The sequence below is a fragment of the Melospiza georgiana genome, chromosome 1, assembly GCF_028018845.1.
Source record: "Melospiza georgiana isolate bMelGeo1 chromosome 1, bMelGeo1.pri, whole genome shotgun sequence".
Taxonomy (NCBI): Eukaryota; Metazoa; Chordata; class Aves; order Passeriformes; family Passerellidae; genus Melospiza; species Melospiza georgiana.
This window is the reverse complement of record NC_080430.1, coordinates 71,238,946-71,262,154: the sequence shown is the minus strand read 5'-3', so window position 1 is coordinate 71,262,154 and position 23,209 is coordinate 71,238,946. Positions and strand designations below refer to the sequence as shown.

The 23,209-nt window shown below is 37.0% G+C and overlaps 1 protein-coding gene across 1 annotated transcript in view; it reads left to right on the top strand.

Moving 5' to 3' along the window:
- EXOC2 (exocyst complex component 2) overlaps positions 1-22,873 on the top strand; it is a 125,369-nt gene extending 102,496 nt beyond the window's left edge. The window contains exons 24-28 of the mRNA XM_058030220.1: positions 11,856-11,911; positions 14,902-15,024; positions 17,277-17,338; positions 19,183-19,242; positions 21,139-22,873. Of these exons, the coding sequence (XP_057886203.1) occupies positions 11,856-11,911; positions 14,902-15,024; positions 17,277-17,338; positions 19,183-19,242; positions 21,139-21,232 (395 nt within the window). The 3' untranslated portion in view covers positions 21,233-22,873. The remainder of the gene's footprint in view (positions 1-11,855; positions 11,912-14,901; positions 15,025-17,276; positions 17,339-19,182; positions 19,243-21,138) is intronic.
- The last annotated feature ends 336 nt before the right edge of the window (positions 22,874-23,209 follow it).

The window sequence follows — 23,209 nt, the reverse complement described above, 5'->3', positions numbered from 1 at the left end:
ATAAGTGGCAGACAGGTTACAGTACTGGAAATGATGTGAGTGCCAGGCTTCAGAGGTATGTAGGCACTAGTTTTACAAGATGATGATGCTCTTTGTTTGTCTACCACCCACCAGCTGGTCTATTTCACAGTTTCTCAATTATTCTTAAATCTGGAAAAAAACATAGGAAGACAGCTTTTAAGCAGCAGAGCAGTTTATTGGCCAGCATAATCTAACTTTATTTCATGAAAAAATTATTTATCCACACAGCTATTTGAAAATATGTCCAATACATAGCAAATATTTATATACACTTTGTATTCTGTTCCCTCTTATGTGCAATATAGTGTTTTGCCTCAGTGTTTCTTTTGCCTACAAATTTTGGGAACTTAAGAACCTTCTGTGACCAGGAAAGAGCCATTGAGTGTCCACTCTGCTACATTTCCTGGACACACACAGAAGAATTACAGTCCTGTCTTACAAATTGCTAAAATCAGTAGGAACCTAGTCATACCAGGGACATGTGCCCTGTTTTCAGCACACTGTTTTTACCTGTTAGCTATAAGTAGTCTCTGCTTTATTGAAAGAAAATCATTTAGCACTAAAATTATTTTTATAGTGGAAATGTAGTGATAGATACATACTTAGATACATATGACCTTTATATGCTGAAAATCAAGGGGGGAAAAGGGAAAAAATTGGTTTAAAATTTTTCTTCTGGAAAATGAAGCAGCATTCTGCAGCAAATGGATTGCTGGTAGATGAAGTTCAGGTAATATTGAGTCATCCTTAGATGTATTCATTTTCGTGTCAAGGAGGAGTGTTTGTTATATCTGAGTGTCTCACACATAAATTTCATTCTTCAGAACCTGGGGTTTTTTTTACATTCAGGAAGAAAAATGCATTTGGTTTAAATGTTATGTTTTAGTTGGGTGAAATGTCTTTTCTTGTAGTGCAATTTTTTTTCATCTTCCTCAAACCACCTACTTTAATATCTAATAGTCGTAATTAATTTCTACTGTTGGGTTTTTCCTTCAGTCAAAAATATACCCACTTTAATTCAGCAACAACAAAAAAAAGACTCAACATCCTCAAAGCTGTTAATGCTGAAGTAGAAATGGTAAGGTATTTTTTAAGTAATGCTAAATCTATAGAGCAACAGACTGCTGGCTTTATGAATAGTTTATATTCTTGTTCTGACACCAAGTTGCTTTTATGGGTTACAGCCACACATTGCTGCTTGCACTTGTAGAGCACTGTAAAGGCTGTAACTCTGCCAGACCATGTTGTTCTTATTTAAATGACAACAACAAGACAAATTTCTGTGGGTAATGTATCTCAAGTACTGGGTTCATCTAATGATCATCAATGCATTTCTTTACCAGTGGGGAGTGAGCTGAAACCTGTGTATGCTTAGATGGAGAGGTATGAATGGCTATGACCTCTGAAGTAGGTGGTTTTTTTCATTAGTGCATTGGAATTCTTCCTTTATGGGGTTCGGGGCTTTTTTGTTTGTTGTTCTTTCACCATTTACATTCTTTGTTACCTGATTAGTGGGTTGAAATTTGGCTGATTGTGCAACAATTTGTGTAATTTGAGAGTCTTCATGGTTCAATTCTAACTATGACATGCAGCATCTTTTGCTCAAGGCCTTCATGCCTGCATTGAAGTGCCCTTTATGCTTTGTTACTGTTTTTGAAGGAAAAAGTGAAAATAAATCCATCTCTGAACAAAATCCTTGCAAGAACATGCATACATATCAAATTGGCCTTCAGCTACCGTTTGGTGCTAGCAAACACCTCTCCTTCCCAAGTGAAGCACTGTTGGGTTTTGCATTTTTTGTTGTAGTCTGACATTTACAGATTTTGCTCCTTCTTAGTAATACAGGAAACTGTATTCTATCCTATCCCAGAAGCAGTGGAGTTTAATATCTGTAAGGAAAGCAGCAGTATTGGGTAGACCTCTTCAACAGTCCCTCAGATCATTCTGTGGTTTTTGAATGGGGTAGCAGAAAGTTCAGAAGAGCCTCAGCAGCTTCAGTTTTAAAGATATCTCAGTTTGGGCTATGCAGGAAGGCACAGAACCAGCATTATTCTCTTGGTGTTGTCCTCTTGTAGACTGAAGTTAATGCATAGACAAAGGTATTATTCAAAGTATTGGCAATCTTTAGAGCTCCTGCTACTCCAAGGCAGCTGAAGCACAGAAACTTTCAGGTTCTTTGAATGTCATGACATAATTTTGATTGATTGAATTAAAGTAGTTCAAAAAGTATAGGTAACATAAGTCTGAAAAGCAGACATTTTAATATTTTCATTAAAATATTTCACATTTTAATATTTTTAGAAATTAGTTTTGTGGCTACTTGTTTCAGGTCCTTCAAATGACATTCAAAGTGTCAGGTCAACACACTACCATGGCTGAAAATAAGTGCAAGGTGACTAATTCAATGATGTAGCATTTGGGCCTTCAGATCTCAAAATATTTAGAAAGGTTGTGACTTGTGTGATCAGCCTTGCTTCAAAACTGTTGTTTGTAAAAGCACTTTGTCACATAGGTTACCAGTAATTTCTTCATTAAATTTCAATTATTGATAGCTATTTTTTAGGTCACTATTAGTTCTCGGGACTTTTTCGAATTTCAAGAAAATATTAATCTGATTCACAGTTTAATTAGTATGGAGCTAGTAAGAACAATAGATTTATCAAAACATTTTCAGTTTTACTGCGAAAAACCTGCTAATGAACTATTTATAGCACACTTGTATCTATTTTTGTCAGTAGTCTAAGGAGTGACTTAGGACAAATGGGTTAAAAAACAGGAAATGTGGTTAAATAAGTGGGTAATCTCTCCAGAGAGTTTCCAGTTTGCCTACACGTTCACATTTTCTTCTTAATGTACTTTCAAAACAACGTTCAGTACAGTACCTTGAAATCCATCTCCGTTTAAAGGAGGGAATGTTTCCAGCAATAGCAGGAAGTGGCCTAGTGAGAAATTTCACATTCTTGTTTAAACTGAAACGAGATTCTGGAGTCCCTGTTTTTAAGTGGGTTTTTCTTCTTTAATGACAATGGAGCAGTTGTGTGACATTTAACTTGGCTCAGGTGTGTCATATGGATCCATAAAATTCTGTGAATGCTGTAATTATGTCTTTCATTCTAGACTGGTATTAAACAATTACTTCCCTCTAACTTACCTTTTTCTTTTTTATGGTATTTATTTTTAATGGTATTATGGTATTATCTGTATTTGTTTGTTAATATGCTATGCACACATTTAAAAAAATATTTAATCTTGTTCAAAGGTTATAAAAACCTTCAAGCCTGATTATAAAAATTGTGAAAAATGATTGTAAAAATAGTGGTATTTATCAGACTGCATAAATCTTACTGTTAAGTAAGGAATTTACTGAATATGATAATGTCCATTTAATTCTCTAGAATTAAGAGGTAGTATCTGTATTTCTTTGGGCAAACAGAAGCAAGAAGTAAATGAAAGCCATTATTTGCACTGCTTATTGTTTGGTTTTTGACGGCTACTAATTATTAACTTTTTTTTAATCAACTTGAAAAATACTAGTGAGTCAAAACAAGGAGGGAATATAATAAACAAATAAGGCCACTTAGTAGGTGGTAAAGGTTGTGAACTGGTGGATCTCCTGTATTTTGAGAGCTACTGCCAGACATGTGTTCTGCTCTTAGCATCTTGCAAGCAGTTTTCTGGAAATGTTTTTATCCAGGGCAAACAACAAAGCATGATAGCAAATGTATTTTTAGTAATTAGGAAGAAACAAGCAGGCTTGTCTAGCTGCTTTAATTTAGCAAACAGGCCACTGATAGTACTGTTAGCTGAAGCTCATTTCCTATCAACTGTCCTTTAAGGGGCAAACCTTGGTGCTGCTGTAAAGCATAAAGGTGAGCTGCTTTGTTATGTCCATGGGGAAATTCCAAGTCACGCCTCTACTTTTTTTAATATATATATTTTTTTAGCATCTGTGGGGTGTCAGGTTAGATGATATCACTGCGTGGGTGGGGGCACTTCAGTAAAAAGCTTTAAATACTCATATACCAGTGCTGTAGTTCATGGAAGGTTTATGCATGCAAACAAGTTAGGTTTCTGTCTATTCCTATAGGTTAGGGAACTGTCTTGCAAGGTGCAGGCTCCTTGGAAATTAAAAGGCTACTTTTCTAAATGGGGTATCACATTTACTGTAGAAATTGCAAATAGTTGCTAGCTTTCAAAATAATTTTCCAGAAACATTAAATAATTTAGGGCATTTTCTAATTAGGCAAATACAGTTTGTTGTTCTGGGAACATAAAAGGTTAAACAGACTATCAGTCACATTAAACTTTCCCTGGTTATAAATATTAGATTTCTGAATAGTTTTGAGGGCCAACACCTTTCTTCAAATGCATTTAATGCAGCCTCAGGCATGCTGTGCTGTTGGTTCTCATAGATAGATGTCAGCCTTTTTCATGTCATCCTGGGCACTCCATTCTAAATCCAAACTGGTCTATTTTTTTTTCAAATCCAAATTTAATGCTCTTAAAAATTCAAGTAATAAGTTTATTCCTTCATATAAGGAATATTCCTTCATAAGTACCTTCCCAATACCAACATAATGTAAATTGGTTTTTGCTATATGTACTTCACAGTCCAGTACCCCGAGTCTCTGAAATGCTTTATGTGTAAGGTGCATTATAAGTCATGTTTATTTGGAATTCTGCAGCCTAAAAATAAAAATATTTTGGTGTTCATTTGAATTTTCACTTTTAGTCTGTGCTGCTTCCTGTTCATTTCTTGGGATAAGGTTGTTGATAGACCTTTGCATGCCCTGGAGGTGTCAGGCATTGATCCGTAAGTATGGGAAGCTGGAGTTATCTGTAGATCTTGTAAATTAAAATTTTTCTATCAAGACACCTCTACACAGTTAACCTTTTTTTAAAATTGTTCCAGCAGCTTTTGTATGGAGGCAGTGCTGACTGCCCTGCTGACCTGCTGTAACCTCAGACCGTGTTTTACTCTGTAGAGCCTCTTCCCCCTCCCACCCATTCTGCCTTACCCGTGTAAACGTTTGGGGTTTGGAAAGAGATTACTTGATTTTAGGTGGAAGTTATTGTTTAGGTTAGATTGAAAAGTGAAATTCTGTGGGGTATGTGTGGGGCAGCTTGGTTTATCAGGAGGCGTCCATCTAAGCTTGGAATTCCCACATGGACTGCATGGGCAGGATGGAGCTCACTTGGTATGTTGCAGAGCACAGACTGCCTTTTCAAGAGCTGCAGAAATACAAATTAGCGTCTCTGCCATCCCAAAAGGAATCCTGCTAGCCCCTAGCACTACTTCTGCAACAAGAGCTGCATTGGGGAAGAATGTGACCACACTAGAAATTGTGCCAGGATAATTTTAGTTAAAGCAGGTATCAAATACTGCTGTTGCAGCTGCAATGCAGCCAGAACCTAGAGGAAACTTAACAGTTAAAATCAGGCTGTTTAAAGAAGTTACATCCACATGGCTTTGGATACCATTCATTAGTTTCTTTTTTAATGTGCACTACGCAGCACTGATTAACGACTTGCAGGAGATGTGTGCAGTTTTTTTTTTTCCCAACAGTTTCACGTAGCAGATTATAAACTTACAGAAGAGCTGTGGGAGCTTAACTGACATGCAGTTCAGAACACTTTGAGTGTGACTTGCTGTAAAGTTTGGCATGATATATCTGAAGCTTAGAAATTAACATTTCCAATACCATTTTGCTTAAATTTGGCAGTAGGATGTAATATAACCAAAAAGAATATATATCAAAAAAATTTGAAAGCCAGTTCCTTCATTAGAACGGAGCGGATTAAATAATTTTTTGCATTCACCCTCCTCTAGCAAATGGAATGTCCAGGAACAGGCAATTATTGTTGTTCTGCAGCTAGGCATGAAAAATATTAACCTCTTTGGATCACCAAATTCTGTACATTGTTATTTTTTCGGAAAGTTTTCATTCAAAACTAGTCAGGAAAAAGGTTTCAGACTGATTGACTGTTATTGGCGCAACCCACCAAATAGAACAATAAATTGTAAAAACTACTGCGTGCAATTGGATGTGTCTTAAAATGCAAAATTTCAGACTCCCAGGCATCAGTTTTCCTATCTCTACCAAGTCATGCTCAAGCCTCAAGGCCAACAAATTTAGAGCTCTCTTTTCAGAAGCACTAAGAAACATTGCTACCACCAGCAGTGGTTGCTTGCCCAGTTAAGTACTGACCTCCTACAGAATGGTCTGAGAATGCTCTCTGTTGTTCCTAAATTGGTGGCTCTGTGCCTACCCAACACATTTCTGAGCTTAGGTTTCTAATAAGTTAGTCAACTCAGTCGAGAAACAGGACTAGTAGCTTAGTCAACATATTAAGAGCTGTTCAATCTTCTCTGCTTTATTTAAAATTAAAAAAAAAAAAAAGTGGCAGCTGTCAAACTGTAGAATTGCCTGTGGATGGCTTTTCTAGCTCCTCCAGATAGGAACAGTAGCTTTCAGTATTCCTGCGTGATTTCTCTTTAACTAAATTTGCTTTTTCTTTTCTTTTGATCCTTTATAGTGTCTCATCCTCATGTCTGGTTTACTGCTAATAAGCAGAGGTACCTGCTGACATCACCTGCTTTTTCTAAACAGTTATGTGCATTTATTCTCTCCTCTTCCTTTTTGCACAAGAGGCAAGCTAAAAGGCTGGTTTGGTGAGAGGCAGCAGCAAGGCTGGATTCCCAGCTGTCCGTCTCAAATGAGATTCCAATCTCACAAAAGTTAAAAGTGTGTCAAACCCCATCTGCCTGGGTTAATATTTCCTGTGTGTTTCAGTTGTCCTCACTGAACTTGAGCTCATTCTTTGAACTTGAGTCTGCAGAAGGCTTAAAAAATGTTTGAAGCTCATATCATCCTTGACACTATCAATTTGCTGTAGAAGGACTGGGAACATTTGAAGACCCAAGCTGGCTTCTGTCACAGAAGGAGCAGCTGGATGAGTTCTGTTTTATGTGTGTGCAACCTTTGCTCTTTTCTTGCATGCAAGTTTTTGTAGCCTCTCTGTGTTTTAGAATTACACATGTGGTATTGGAGTCCCAGCTCTTTCATGCTTATTCAGTCACTTTGGGGGGTTCGTAGTATAACGATGTCATATAAGTACTTGGGGGAAACATATCTCTGAGAACTAACTACAAGTGGGACAACTGGTAGCACTACACCATCTGAAGATCTCCTGAATGACTCCTGTATTGGCAAGCTAAAAGTTTGGTTTATGTTACTCCTCAGAACCACAAACCTTTTTCCCTTCTGCTTTTCCCATCATTCCCGCAGTCATCCATGCTACAGCTTTACAGTGTTGCTAAATTTGCTTTGAAATGTAGACTGACACATTTAAGTTGTAAACAAAACAAAAAAAAAGAGAATAAAATTAATAGGTGGTGTAAACTGGAGATTAATGGATAATTTTGTTATATGTTTCTCTGGTAAAAAGTACAGTGACGAGTCCAAAATTGGAAGATGCTATTTTAAAGTTTCTGTCAGCCATTGTGATAGTTGATGGCTGAAATTGTCCTTCATTTTTATTTGTTAAGTCTTCCCATTCATTTTTCTTTAAAGCAATGCTGAGGCTTTGTTAGTGGCAGCTAGAATTCCAGCAAGTCAGTCTTTGGTATTAAGAATAGAGTGGGAGTGGAATGCATTTATGTTGTAACAGAATAATAACATTTTCCTCAGAGAAATTGCAAGGGCTTGTTGAGACTTTCTGTAACACATTTCTGTCAGAAGCAGTGGAAAGGCATTGTATTTGTCCTTCAATATGCTAAATAAGAGGTATTTTAGACTTAAGAATGTTATGTTTCACTTGATTAGCTAATAGTTGCAATCTACAGTTACATGGTGCATTAGCTTTCAGTGCTGTATAATAGGACTGGCAGCATGGTGTCCCAAAAACTGTAATTGCGTGGGCTGCTGAACAGTTGTAGAGAAAGCTGTACAAAAATTCTATTCTAGACAGAATTTTTTCATTTTGAAATGAATTTCACAACAAATTCACAGTTGGATGCCACTGCTTGTGTTTCCAGTGAATCATATTCCAGAAAAGTAATACTTTGCTTCAGCAAAGCTTGCCACAAACAGTACAGTGATATAAATCAGAAATGGGATATTTTTTAATTGTAACTTTTCAAAATATAGTACAGTTATTAACTATGCCTGCAGGTCTTGACATTCCAATATGTTTGGCTTTGTCCCCACATCCAAAAATTAAATCCTTTACAAAAAAGACAAAAGGGAGGGCTGGGGGAAATGCCCTTTTTACTTATGTTCTATTTGTGGTAGGAAAATGACCCCCACCAACATCAATGATTGTCATAAAACCACATCTTTCATAGCTCAGTTAGAGCAAACCTTTACACAGTGACCTGTAATTTCCAGTCTAAGTTCACTGATGACCAGTTCATTTATACCTTCCTTCTTTCTTTCTTGTGCCTATGTTATTCTTCACCTTACAGAGTTCTCCCTTCTTTCCCTGTCTGGTTCCACTAACTGGAATTTTTAGAGTGCAATTGCATGTTCTTTCTGGTTTTGGCTTGTTTAGCTTACCAAGACAAGGTCTTCCAGGTTATTAAATGCTGCAATTAAGGCAACTGCAGTTTGATGTACACAGACTGTCTCTAAACTGCATAGCTTAACACAGTTTGTGCTGAATTATTTGCTCTTAAATTGTAAAACCTGTTGAAGAAACAGAGGAAATATTTGTGCTGGTATTGAGTTCCCTGATCTTGCAGTCATTGCAGGACTGAGCCTGCTATGAAAGATCAGGAACACCTAATTATTTCTTGCAATCCCAGTAGCACTTATCTCCTTAAAGTACTTAGCTCACCCATTCGTCCTTGTGCACGATACAAGGATGGAAGATAAAATATGTCTGCTTATGCTCTTTCACTGAGGTTTAAGTTAACAATTTTGTCATGCAGCTGGGATAGGCTAACAATATGCTATACTAAACTAGTGTCACTTCATTTTTACCATAGCTTCCATCTCCATTCCATTTACTGAATGGATTCTGAGCTCTGACATAGATGACCTTTTTACCTTAGCTGAGAACCATCAGGCAATGGTGTTCAACACCTGGTGCTAATGTTGCTGATATTTGTAGTTCATGCTTTTAGAAATTAACAGTACATAGGTAGTTATAGCAGTGATGGCAACTTGGTAGCTCACTCTTCATGAAATATGTTATGTGAAGTTTCTGCAGATATAGTGATAGGCAACTTTTACTAGCACAGTCAAAAGGTGTTTAATTTGAGTGCTTGCAGCAGCAGACAGAATTAGCAGCTCCTACCCTGAGCCAAGTTGCACAAATGTGTGAGAAGAGGTTCGCTTCCTCGGGGGTTTAGGTGAGATAGGTGGTAAATGAGGATTCTTCCTTGGAACCACATCACCCTCTTACACAACCCATTTCAGTCTCTATCCACTCCAGTTTCTCACTCACCTCCTTGATAACACTTCTTCCCAGCTCAGTGTGCTGGCCACCTCTGCAGGAGACACACGTGCCCTCTCTGATTGATATGGCAGCCCCCTCTCTGTACTTTCCTTACTACTCCCCAGCAGTAGCAGGGTTTGAGTGAGATACTTCATTAGGAAACACCTGTTGGGCCAAAGAAATACTGCTTAGGTAACAACTGAAATTTTGATTGACTAAGGAACGTGCCGTGGCAGTGCTCAGGTATCCCTAGAGAAGGGAGACTGTCGAAGTCTTAATCTTGTGCAGCATTTGTGCAAAAGTAAAATCAAAGTTTCCACATGAAAGATCCTACTGTCACAAGATGAGACTGGGAGGCAGCCAAAAGCTGAATGCTGCATAGGTTTGCAGACCAAAAGCAACGCTTTGCACCCAGAGGTTAACTGCAAACCAGCTCCCAAATTCACCCTAATGTGATATGCACACCACTGTTCAGTGTCTGGTCAAGTTGTATGTGTTTCTGGGGTGTGATAGAAATTTTGACCTCTGTGATATGAAGTATGCAGAGGATTTAAACAAGGGCAGTAAAGTGAAGTGAAGTAAAAGAAGGAAAACAGGACAAGAGGAGAAAGGAAGGGGGTGTTGCACTTCCACATATACCTGTGATCTTTTGGTGTGGTTCGAGCATTGGTGTGTAACATTCTTGGTTTGTTTTGCAAGGTTAGAGGGCAGGAGAAAAAAGTCAGTTTCATAAAATTTCTGGTGTTGCTTTATTCCTCCCTCACTTCCTCACTGAGATGAAAGAAATTTTAGGTTTGCAAGCTGGTATACAATACTGTTTGACTTGTCTTTGGGTTAATTTAAACGGAAAAAAAAACTGCTGAGATTTTCAAGGGGAAGAATAAAGGTAACTAGAAAAGGCACTAGAGATGTTTTGGAATGTGTGGAGAAAGGCTTGTATTTTTCTGACATCCAGGCTGCATCCCATTGCACATCCTAGATGCTTGTTCCTCATGCAGGACAGTCCTGTGCTGCCAAGGACAGGTCATCCTTGTGTCCTGCTTTTATAAAATTTTTATCCCTAACTGTCTAATTAGGGAAGACAGAAAAAGTGTCACCTTCTTAGGTCTTGAGGCAAGTTCTGGGATGAATGGTTAAAGACATGAGCATGACTGAGGTGGCAATAGTGAGATACTACTCTTCTCACAGAATAGCTCCTTTTGATGAGCTCTGGTAACCCCTTCTAAAGCTGCTTTTTCTAGCAAGACTAAGTTTCTGCATCAGTGTTATCTGAGGAAAGGTGGAGCAAGTAAGATGAACTGATTAAAGGTTCATCTTGTAATTTTTATAGCATTAGCCTTAATCACACTGTGATCTCTGAGCTGTGTGGTCTCACTAGTCTTTGTCCATGATTCTTGTATTTTACTGTCAATTGACTATATTGAAGGGAGGGATGGGGTCATTGCACTTTCTCTGACTCGTGGCAGACTAATCAAAATCAGAAGCTGAGGTCATATGGATCACTAACCCTCTCTCGTTACTTTGTTTGTACTTACAGCATTTGTACATACTTTAATGAGCTGAATGCTTTCTAATTTTCCTTTGCCTCGAGTGAATAGGCCATAAAAACAAGTGAGGCAATTTTAGATTTTTGCCTATTTAAAAATCTTAGATGACTGGAGTACAGGCTGGGAAAGTTACAGAATTACAGCAGCAGAGAGTACTAAGAGCCTGTCCCAGCTAAAGCACATGCTGCTGGATGTTCTGTTTAGAATTCACTTCTTAGTGTAAATTGACAAGTGTTTCATAAGCTTGGCAAGAAAATGCTTATTTAACTTCTCCACCTTCCCCAAAAGGAAATTTCTACTAAGGCATGACATCTCCTATAACCTGCCATGAGTAATATATTCTGAACCGCTTTCAGATAAACAAGAGACCTTGCTATTCCTATCTGTAATAATTCGCAGATAGAGAAGCTGATAAAGTAGTAAGAGCTTGAAGACTGTTATACAAACAAAATCTCTTGACTTTGTTCTTTAGAACTTACCAAACTGTGGTGCATGTTCTGTGCCATGGAGTGTGTATTCTAGCAAAGCATCCAGAATGTATTTTTTAATAATGCTATTTTTTTATTAAATTGCAAAGTTGGTGAAATTATCTTGCTAGAGAAGAATACTAAAACAGGAACCTACTGGCTTTTTTTAACCTTCTGCTGTAAGGAAATGTGCCTTTCTCCATTTGATTTGAAAAAGGAAATAGTCTGGTGGTGTGGCTGTGGAACTTTCTCTTTCTGCCTCTGATTGCAAAAGTAGTAGTAAAAAATGAAAATAAAAAGTACAGTATTGAACAACAGAATATTATGGTGGTGTTGAGACAACAGAATGACAGTAATTATTTTGTTTCTCTTGTTTCAGGTGTCAGAAATTACTTGAAAGAAGCATTAGTGAATATCATTGCTGTGCATGCAGAGGTGAGGAGAAACTTCAGATCATTTCATGCTTAAATTCATATGATTTCAGTGTACTTTTACTGGTAAATCCCAGATTTTTTTTTATTGAAGTGCCTTCGTTATAGATATGGTTTAGATTAGCTTTAGCCAACCTGTTATGCAACTGATAACTTTTTTTTATGGGCAGAAGGAGATGAGTGGTTCCTGTTTATCCTCTCTAACACTCCATTACACCTTTTTGTCTCTATTATCTGATAAAGAGGAAAGCCAAATGCTAAAGTTAAATTCTCCCTTTCCATTCAGATAATATATAGATATACAGCTAGTTATGATGCTTTCTTTCTCTGATTACCTTTTTTTTTTCTTCCAAAACATCTGTAAATTACCTTTGTTTCACCTTGAAGGAAATGTTCAACACATGCCACTCAGAGTGAAAAGCCAAGATATGTAAGTCTTCTACATACAATAGGAAATAGGAAAGCTAAACACAGAAAGTTTTATAGTCTTTGTAAGCACAAATACTGTTTGAAATACCTAAGTAGGTAATGGCTACCTAGGCTAGGAAGTGCATGTTAAAGCATTGCTTATAACATAATAAACTCAGAGGGCCTGCAATTATTTATCCTTTTGGGATTGTATGGAGGAATTTCCTATGGTTCTTTAAGTTAGAACCTGTGTTTTACATAATCACTCTTCTAATCATCAAGAGTGTTAACACATTACAGTTACTCCTGGTAGAAGCATTGGTAGTAATATTTCTCTTACCTTCCAAAATACCACAAGTATGGCTGCTTGACCTTTTCCCTGTAATTAAAATATAATGAGATTCACTTGAGGCTTTTACTTATCTTATTCCTTCTTAAATTACAAGGATTCATATAAATTAAAATATTTTCAGGAACTTCAAATTTGACTTGCAGTATTTTTTATACTATTTCAGTGTTAAATTATAGCAGAAACATTTACACAGAAGCATTGTGATTTTACCAAATGCTTCCAAATGAGGAAATAAGAAACACTAAAAACATATACCAACATAATAACAATTTTAATAATGTTTTTCAGTGTAGTGAAAATTAATTAAAATGGAAATTAGAGGTTTTGCTTTAAAAAATTCAAAGTAATTTGTGACTTATTGAGCTAGGCTTGTAAACATGCATACTTGTTAAAATGCTGCAGCAAAGGGTGCATTGCTGTGCTCTCTTCATTGAGACCGATACTGAGTCTGGCCTAAATAGCATTGCCTCTTAAATTTCTAGATGTGAAATATACAGAAACATGAGAATGTGTGTCAAGACGAAACTCCCATTTCCACTGGTGAAATTCTGTTAAGCTGGGTCAGGTTTAAGTTTAGTTAGCTAGGCAGCAAGTTTCTGTATTTTGAAACAGCAAAAATTAACTATCAGATGAACAGCAAGGATTGAGTGAAATGGAAAGAAAATTGTCTCTCTACCTTTGAATTCAAATTTAACTGAAATCAAAATAAGGGCTTCTTACTGCAAATTTGTGATGATTCACCCTTGCTGACAATTATTTTTCCTGGATTCTGTAAAGTAACTTCAGGAGTGCTCATTGCAGGCAGAAATATTCTCTTCTCAGTAGAAGATCTTTGGGCATGTTCCTGGTATGTTTGTGTTGAATTGATCAGCAGTGTTTGGTGCTGAATAAGATGACCTCTTTCCAGCACTGGTAACAGCTTGTAGCTGACATTTATGGAGTCACTGTCTTGGCCTGTGGTGCAGACCTGCCTTTTGGAATGATCAGCCTTATGGAATGCCTGCTACACAATTCTTTATTTAAATTACTGAAAACTCTGTAGGAATCTTTGGTTGGTTTTTTTCTTGTTGATTTTTACACATATATATTAATATCTTGTCAGTTGCTAATTTTCTTTGTCAGACATGGAATCTAAACTTTGTGTAAAAGCAAAAGTATTCCAGCAAAACAATCCACTACTTAATTCTTTAGAATCTTTCAAAGCAGAAAGTGTGGAAATCTTTCAAAACTTTATACATCTCATTTTCCTTCTTGTACCACTCCAGTCACATACTTAAGCTTACATAAACCACTCCAGCTTCATGTGTCATCTTCTTTCCCAGCCCTGTGCAGTTTAATGCAGTTTTATCATCACCTTAAGCTTTGACACAAGTTTGGTGTGTCTAACCTATAATCTCACTTCCTCCTATATTCCAACCTCTTGGCCTGCATTTTCCTGAATTCATTATAGAAAAATCATACTTTCTTGTTTTTTAAATCCACAACAATTTCTCACTTCTGTAAAACTCCCTTTAAGGAAAATTGGTCTCTTCATACTTTGCTTCAAGCATAGATTTAATAACTTTGGGTTGCAGTTACTATTCTGAATATGCAACTTTTACAAGTTATATAAATAAGAGGTTATAAAGATTGTTTTGATGCATGGGAAAACCAGTAAGGTTTAAAATTTTTTGCCAGTTAACTAATAAATGGCAGGAGTGGCAGAATCTAAATGAAAATCCATTGACACCCTCGTACTCACACAGACTGTCAAATGTTTATCTCTGCCACAGAGTATAACAACACTAGCCATTGGACAGTGGTCAAATATAAAGGAGTCTAGAAGAAATAGCAGAGTATATGGGTAAACAGTGGCTGAATGTGTAAGTCAGACGCACAACTCTGAATTAAAGGTGCTATCTACAAGATGGCTACCTGTTACAGACACCTGACTACCTGCATCCATCAGCCAAAGGTGCATATTTTGAAGTTTAGCTGTTTTTTTGTATAGCAAGAAGGTTATCACAAATCACATAGCCAAATTTGCTGCTAACAGAGGGGACTGGTCAAAGTGCAGGGCAAGCATCAAAACACATCCTTCATATTCAAGTCTCTTTTGAATTTTTGGTATGTTGATAAAAATTAATGAGACCTTTCAGTCAAAGATGTTTATGTTTTTTATTGAAATGTTAGTTTTGAAAATACTTCTGTTAATGCAGGTGCTGTGCTCATGGTTCTTCTTTCATTAAACTTAGGTGTTTACCATTTCTAAAGACTTAGTTCCTCGGGTAATGTCAAGGGTTGTAGAAGCAGTCTCTGAAGAACTGAGTCGACTGATGCAGTGTGTTTCATCCTTCAGCAAAAATGGAGCTTTACAGGTACCTGAACACTTTGTACTGTCAAACATCTGAATGTAGAAAACTGAGAATAACAGACAGAGGTATAATCTGGGCGTTCGATTTATTGTAGCAGTGAAAGCAAGGAGATAAAAAGGGTTCGTTTACAACCTATTTCAGATTTATGAATGAATACCCTTTGGGATACTGGTTCTTGGGTTTATTATATTTTAGGATTATCTTTGTGTTAGACAGCATTAAAAGACTACCTATATTCTATGAAATAAAAAGCATCATAGTGGTATCTCTTTGAAGTGTTGTCAAATATTCTCTTTGGCCTGACATAAAAAATCACTTTAAAAGCAAAAAACAATGTAAAGATATTTTGAGATTTAAAAATCCCTAAAACAGAATACAGTAGGATCTTGTAAGACTTTGCAGGACTAGTCACTTGTTTGCTTTACTCTCTCTAAAATACCATGTTGTTGTAACATGGGCAGAATAGCTTTGCTGTCTTTATTTACAGCTGGATTGGTGTTACTATGGGGTAAGCTTTAAAGGACTCTAAGAAAAACACTTTTTTATAAAAAATCCCTTTGAGTCAGATTGCTATGGCTGTAACAGAAAAAGAGCAAACTCGCTATTTTCATTGTACATGACAGCATTCTTGCATTATGATGGGAAAATAATATCCAGTGGTAAGTCTTGTTTTCCAATTGCTGCTAGTAATGGCATTGGACAGAGAATTAGTATAGGAAGATCACAGCCAAGTGATTGACTCCGTATTTAAACCAAATCCATGAATAACAACAAAGCTGTGCCTATATCCTTTTTGTCTGATTAAACAACTGTAGGGACTTGCTGCCTAAGCCTGTAATTGAAAGGCTTTTCTCTCCTTACTGTAAGTTTGTCCCTCATGGTCATTTTCTGTTCCTCTGAACATGGAAAATCCTGTCTAACAGACAGCAGCAGTGTGAGAGTCATCCAAGCCTTGCTAGACTGAACAAAAAATTCTCATTCAAGCCTCACTCTGTATTCCTACATCCCATGACCCACAGTTTTGCAGGGCTTTCCCTTCCACCAGGTTCACTTAGGCTGTGGTACTTGAGAAGGGGGTACTGGTACCTCCTAAAACGTAGAAAAGACTCCAGAATCTTAGGCCTAGGACTTCAAAAAGTCCACAACTCCTGAGCTTGGAGCACTATATAAAAAAAGGTAAAATACTGTGTGTTGAGAAAAGCATTTCTGATGAGTATAAAATTTGAGGTGGCTATGTTATATTTTGTGCCAGAAAGTTCTAGCTCTAAAAAAGCATGCATTTTACTGGTCTTCCTACCTGGAGGAGGGATGAGGGAGATACCTAAAAGCCAAAGGCTTTCATTAGATGTGGAATTAGTTGTATGTGTTGCATTGTTAAATGTTCTGTTTTGGAAGATGAATATTGTGTGTACATGTAGATAGGGTACTGTAATGTCCAACTGGATTAAATTTCATATTTATGCCTAAAATAACAAAATGTTATTTTTTATGAAGTTCGCTTTGTATTTTTAAATGAAATTATTTAATGATCTACCAGAATGTTTCTAATTCATATAAAAGTTGTGATGATCGTGCAGTTTTTCAAAGACCAATGGATGATCTATGAAGTTTGTTTAATCTGTGAGTTCCTCCACAGTTTGCCTAAGTGAAAATTAATACCTGGGCACACAGTACAGTGCAGGAATAAGATCCCCAAACTCTTGTGCCCGCCAGGTGACACAAAAGAAACAAAATACAATCATCCTGCTTCCTCATCTGATGGAAAAAAATTAATTCACTGGAAGAACCAAGCACAAAATGTATATTGGCAGATTTTTGTACTTTTGTGTTTCCTTTCTCCCTGGCTAAGCAGTGCTGTGAGAAGTTAAGCTCCCTGTATTTAATTTTTTTAAAAAGAAGAAAAAAGTTGCATCTGTCTTTCTATCACAGTACAGAAAAGGTGAAACAGAACTGAAGATTTGTTACTGTTACTGAGAGACAAACCAGTGTTTTTTAACTACTACACAGTGACCATGTAAACAGTTTGAGTTGAATCAAAAGTATGAAAATGTTCCTTTGAGCAGTCTCCTGACGGAGTAGCATGGCAACAAAGAATACAGGAAATAAACTGTTAAAAGCTAAGGCTGCTTACAAGGGCAGCGTGCAATAGTATTTGCCTCTCAAGAAGGTGAAGCTTTGGGATACTTGTATCCACTTGGTGAAAGGGCATTGTGTCATTATTTCAATATTTTCAATATTTGTATTTCTGTCTTTAGGCAAAACTTGAAATCTGTGCATTGAGGGATACCGTGGCCATATACCTAACACCTGAAAGCAAGTAAGATGTGCTGTAATGTCACTTTTTGCAGTGTAATGGAATCCTTGGTAAACATGCAAAAACACACATTGTAAATATAGAATGAGGGAATTTTGCTTCAAATAGAATATGTGATCTACTATGTAAATATACAAAAACCAGAAACCTAGCAAGATTTTATCAGTTGAAAGAAAATAGGGGGGGTTTTTTGTTGGTTTTTTTTTTGTTGTTTTTTTTACTTGGACTTTTAGACACAAACCAATATTTGCCACCAAAAACAAATTGTAAAACTTCTTAACAGCAGTACAGCTGGTGAGGATAATTATGCTAAAGCCAGACACAAGCAGATCTTGATGAGTTATACCCATTTTTTCACAGCAATCTCATAAAACATAAATAACCTGCCAGATTGATCAGAGGGTCTACAGATCCAGCTACTGGCAGGATCCCCTTATAGGGATATAGAGAATTAGGGCTCTCCATAGGCTTATACAATACCCTGCTCCTTCTCCACACACTAACTGGGGAAAGGGAATTCAGCTTGACACTGTCTCCTAGAGTCAATGCCTTCAAAAGGCTTTCAGCAATTTATCATTTCTCACTGAGGCAAGACCAAAGATAAGTAGTATGGGGGACACTCACACACATTAATATAGAGAGAGAAGGAAAAGCATTAGCACCATCAATGGTTGATCAGCCAAGGCATGTAAAAACAGGCTATGATAGCTCTCAGCAGTTTTGAGTAAAGCTTATTGATTGAAATTTCTAGGTGATTATGGTGGGGATTGGATATGGGCAGATTCATTCATTATTTTAATTACCTTCACTTCTTTTAAGATTGGCATTATATGTCCCTGCAGATGGTAATTTGATCATCTTAAAAATCAACAGTTTTGTAGGAGACATTTCAGTCTTAATGTGCCTTCATAGAGTCACACATAGTGACTCCCCTGGTGTCACTGCATTCCAGTTCAGAGTACTCACTTCCCTATTCTGATAGTGACAAAGGCCTCTAAAAGAAAAACTACTAAAAGAAAACTACTGGGCATTGGCTCAAAGTGGATAAAATCGAAATTATATTGTCTGTAATAGGGCAAAGTACAGTGAACCCGGAAAGCCAGAGCTTCATGGAGGTGTTTTTTATTGCTGGACTTGTAACTAGTTGCCATAAGTCACCATATTAATCTTTTGCTGACAAGATTCTACCTATCTGTGCAGGTCCTGCATTGTTCCCTCATTTCTGTTCCACTCCTGTTGCCCAGAGCGGGGTGGGAACCCCATCTTTGGAGTTACTCAACACTTGACTGGATAATGGCCCAAAGAAACCTCCTCTAACCTTGAAATCGGCCCTGCTTTGAGGTCAGGGTTGGACCTAAAGTCCCTTCCAACCTAAAATATTCTGCGACTATGTTACCAGTGCAAACCCACTGGAACACTCTCTGTAGGCACCCTTGTGTAAGGCAGACTGCAGCGGTCTGTCTACTAAGCACAGAGAGACAAAATCAATGTTTTATCCGTTTTTCATACACTGATTGATGGTCACTTAGTTTTGGGCAGAAGGCAGGCTAGCCTCTACCTGTTAATTTTTGAACAGTCCAGGATGTGACAGTCTTCAGTGAGCTGCTGATTTAACATTTCCTGTGGATGTATGATGTACATCACATTAGGAATATCAAGACATATGCTTGACCCCATGACTTATGTTCAATTTGCATATGGATGTCAGGTCTCAGGTAAATATTTTGTCAATTTATTGAAATAAAGGATGGATAAAATATAGCATCTTTCCATAGGATTTATAGAGAGAAACTGTAAATGCTGAGTATTGTACTAGCAGAATATGAGTATTTTTGTTTTCCTTGCAGATCAAGCTTTAAGCAAGCTTTGGAAGCCTTGCCTCAGCTCTCAAGTGGAACTGACAGAAAGTGAGTACATTGCACCCTCTTGTTTCCTTTATGGTCTTTGGAGCCATTGCTTTTTACTCTTGTAAGAAAACTCTGATATAAAAGGGTTAACTTTCACCATATTTGGCCCTTCTGAATTACAGAGCAGAAGCCTTTTTGGACAGAGTCAGGAAAAAGCTCAGTCCTTGCCTTGTTTATGGCCTATTAAATTACCCAGAGGAGCCAATGGCTTTGTGACATACCCTGCTTGCCCATCCTATCTTCTCAGTTCAGTGTCGCTTTGTATTTGTCTTGTAGTATCTGTCTTCTTTAGCCTTCCTTGTTAATCCTTAAGGTTTCTGTGAGTTCCATTGTATTGTTTTACTGAATTAAGTAGCAATTAAAAAGATGGCCAAGAACAAAGTTCAGGCTTTGTCAAGCTGATGGATGGGGAACTCATAAAACTGACATGTTTCCTTTAAAAAACAAATAAGGAGGGTCTGTGGCTCTTTCTTAACATCAGGAGGAGGAATTTTGGGTTCTTGCTTTTCCACCACCATGACCTTTGACAAACAGCCAGATACTTGATAGTCTATTTGACAACCACAGCATAATGAAGAGTACAACTAGGACAGATTTGTAATGAGTAGAGTAGTGTAAGTACAGATGGCTTGAACTAGAGATTGGTTTCATTGTACTTTCCTGCATCAAATCAGTTTGCACTTAGCAGTCAGAATTTAGAATATTTTGTAGACACATAAAGAGACTGTGCAGTTCATGGTCTGTGGTCTGTGCCTTCTTCCAGATGTCCTCTATGTAGTCAAACCTACTCTTCTCTAGTCACAACAAGTCTCGAGATACTTCCTCATCTTACTTAGATCTTATGCTTTATTAAAGTTAAAAATCAGTTTTGAGTAAGGAGAGATCTTTTAACTCAAATTTTCCAAAACACCTGTAGAAATTCTTTTTTCACTTAGTCACAAGCATCTGAGCTTCATGAGACAAATGAGAATCAAGAACTGCATCATTATTACATCTGCCTCAGTGTTTTGAGCCCCAGACAGTGCAGAACTTGTTCTGTTTCCCAGGTCACTACATGGCAATTGCCATTTTTCCAGGCAACTGATTGTAATCTACATGTATTTGTGTAAAATAACACATTTGTGCTCTGAGAGCTGTTTGTGTGTGTTCATTCACAATCACTACTATGATGCTAAATTATTACATGGACATGATCCTTTTCCAGAGGATCTGCTGAAGAAGCAGATACTGATTTTCTAGTTTAAGTTGTTATTCTTGACTAGTTTGGTTTTTTTTAACACACAGTGTAATTTTTTTTTTCTGTTACTGGGCCATTCAGTCATGCAGCATGCCAAAAAGTTCAGGTGATACATGTCTGCCCTATATGGCTTGCTTTTGAAATAGGGCAGAAAATTCAGAGATCACATTATTCCCAGATTAAGGAGAAAATAAAAGACCCAGCCAAGACTGTAAAACAACTTAAAGCATCTCCAGTGTTGCAATCAATATTTTCTACAACAGGCCCATCAGCACCATTGCCCCCACATCTGTGGTTTGTGGATTAAATACTATCCCCTGCATGAGGTACTTTCTTGACAGCTTGGTAGATGTAAATTAACTATTGTTATGCCCCCAAATGAACTCATACACAGTTTATCTGTTAGGGACAAAACAATGTGACTGTGGTGAATTAATGTTTCTCCTGGAACAGTCATAATATCTCTGATCTTTCAATCATAATACTTAAGAGAAATCTACAAATACCTTCCAAAGATAAGGCCAACAACCCAAATTTGCAATTCAGCTACACAAGAAAAGCAGACAGCATACCTGAAGTCACAGACAGAATAATCAAAACTTGTAGTAATTGTTCCCTTTCCAGAATTTTCTAAAGTTGTAACTGTTTTCCATTTGCAGGTTATTGGAAGAGCTGCTAAACAAATTCAAAAGCAGCATGCACTTGCAGCTGACCTGTTTCCAAGCTTCTTCATCAGCCATGATGAAAACATAGACAACAACACAATGCAGACAAACATGCATAAACATTGTACATTTTCCTGGACTACTTCAATTCCTTTGAACACCCTAAAAAAGCTAAAAAGAATTCCACTGGAAAATAAATTGAGATACAACTTCCTTAGTAATGTTATGGGGTGTCCTGCTGAGTGAGACTTGTGTTCCTGCATACTTTGATAAAATGGTTTTCCGTCTACTGTATTTCACTCTGTGGAGGGAATTAAGTCAATTTTGTTTACATACACTTGTTCATGAAGAAATATTCATTACTGTTCTGTAGTCTCAGTTTCACTTGTTAAAAATACATTGAAATGTATTTTTAGCAAATGTCAAATTTGAGTATTAGTCATATTGTTCAGTGTATCAATCTTAATTTCTAGGTGTAGAGTGATACTGAAGTGACTGGAAGACACAAATTCTATAAACTATTGAAAAGTATGTAATAAGCGTTGCCCCGTAGAGCTGACTAATTAATGTCCAGATACCATATTAAGTACACTGCTTCTTTTGCATTTGAAAATGGTAACTTTTTTTTTTTCTGTTCTCATCTATAGTTTTGGTGTTTGTAAGTCTGATTTCTTGGGGGCTTTTATTCTCTTACCTATTTTTAATTAAACATGTTGCCACCTTTCAGGTTTCTCCCTTCTATTTGAGTATTGATAGTGACCTTCACATCTGAAATCTACTTTCACTGGCAATTAACAGAAAAGCACTCAGAGTTTATAAGATCAGTAGAAAAAATGTCCAGGTAAAATACTCTTTGGTGTTAAGGAGTAAAATAGTTAATAGCTTCTCACATAGTAAGGAAGAGCACAGTACATCATTCATTTTGCTTCTTCCTTATTACTCTTCTTGTCTTTCCTTGCTCTTACAGGCTTATTACCACTGTCTTCCTCTTGTTAGTCAATCTTCTTTTCCTCTTTTCTCCACTAGTTATTGGATTTATATGAGGGGAAATAGGGATTCAGGAGAGAAGAACAGTTTTGCTGCCGTTGTTTTGGGGGCTAACAAATGGGTTTAATTTTTAATTGATATTATTGCTTGGAATTAAATAATGCAGTAATAATATATTCTTTCTGTAATTACAGTCATTTTGGGTAAATCATTTCAGGAATATTGCATGCTTTTCAAACAATTTCTTAATGTCAGCTCATTTATTCTGCCAGTTCAATTATGTACTTTAAAAATGCAGTGTACAATTCCTATAAAATGTAATTTTGGAGAAAATTTGATGCACACATAGTTACTTGTTAAAAAGTTCTGTGTAAGTAGTAGAAGCATGTTAAATGGAAGTGTCAGGCTTCAAATATGTTATTATCATTAAGAACCTGGAGCAATGTTGTTTTGTTAAGTGTTGTCCATTCTGCGGTGGTCATAGTCTCAACTGCTGATGTTAACTGAAATAGTCATCCAGTTCTGTAAAATATTTCACTTCAGAATAATAAAATATTAAGAGAGATGGTCAAAAGCTCTTCTTGAATTCCTCACTTTCCAAGAAATATTATTTCTTTGAATAGTACTTTGAATTTTGCCAGTCTACAATTTCTGTATTCATATCGGACATGTTCTAAGTATTGAAAACCTATTCTATTGTCTGTACTGTCTTAATACATATTTAGACATCTCTTTATTGTAAGATCATTCTCTTACTCATCTTTTACTGCAGCAGCTTGTTGCTTGTCTTTAAAACCTGAAGTCAGACATTTGTGTAGGTGCTTCTCTGAAGTAACTTACACTTCGGAACATCTCATTGACGGCAAGAAGAATAATGTGGAATCGATCAAAACATTCCTTGAATCCCATCTGATATGACTGAATGTTCACAGTCAAGTCAGAGCACTGCTTTTGAATAAATCCACTTTGTGGATTAAGGAAGTCAGTGAGCATCGTGCTGCAACAGGAGGTATTGGAATCCCTTTGCATGGAAGGGATGTTGGGACTGCTGAGGCTTCATAGCCAATGTACAGCAGGC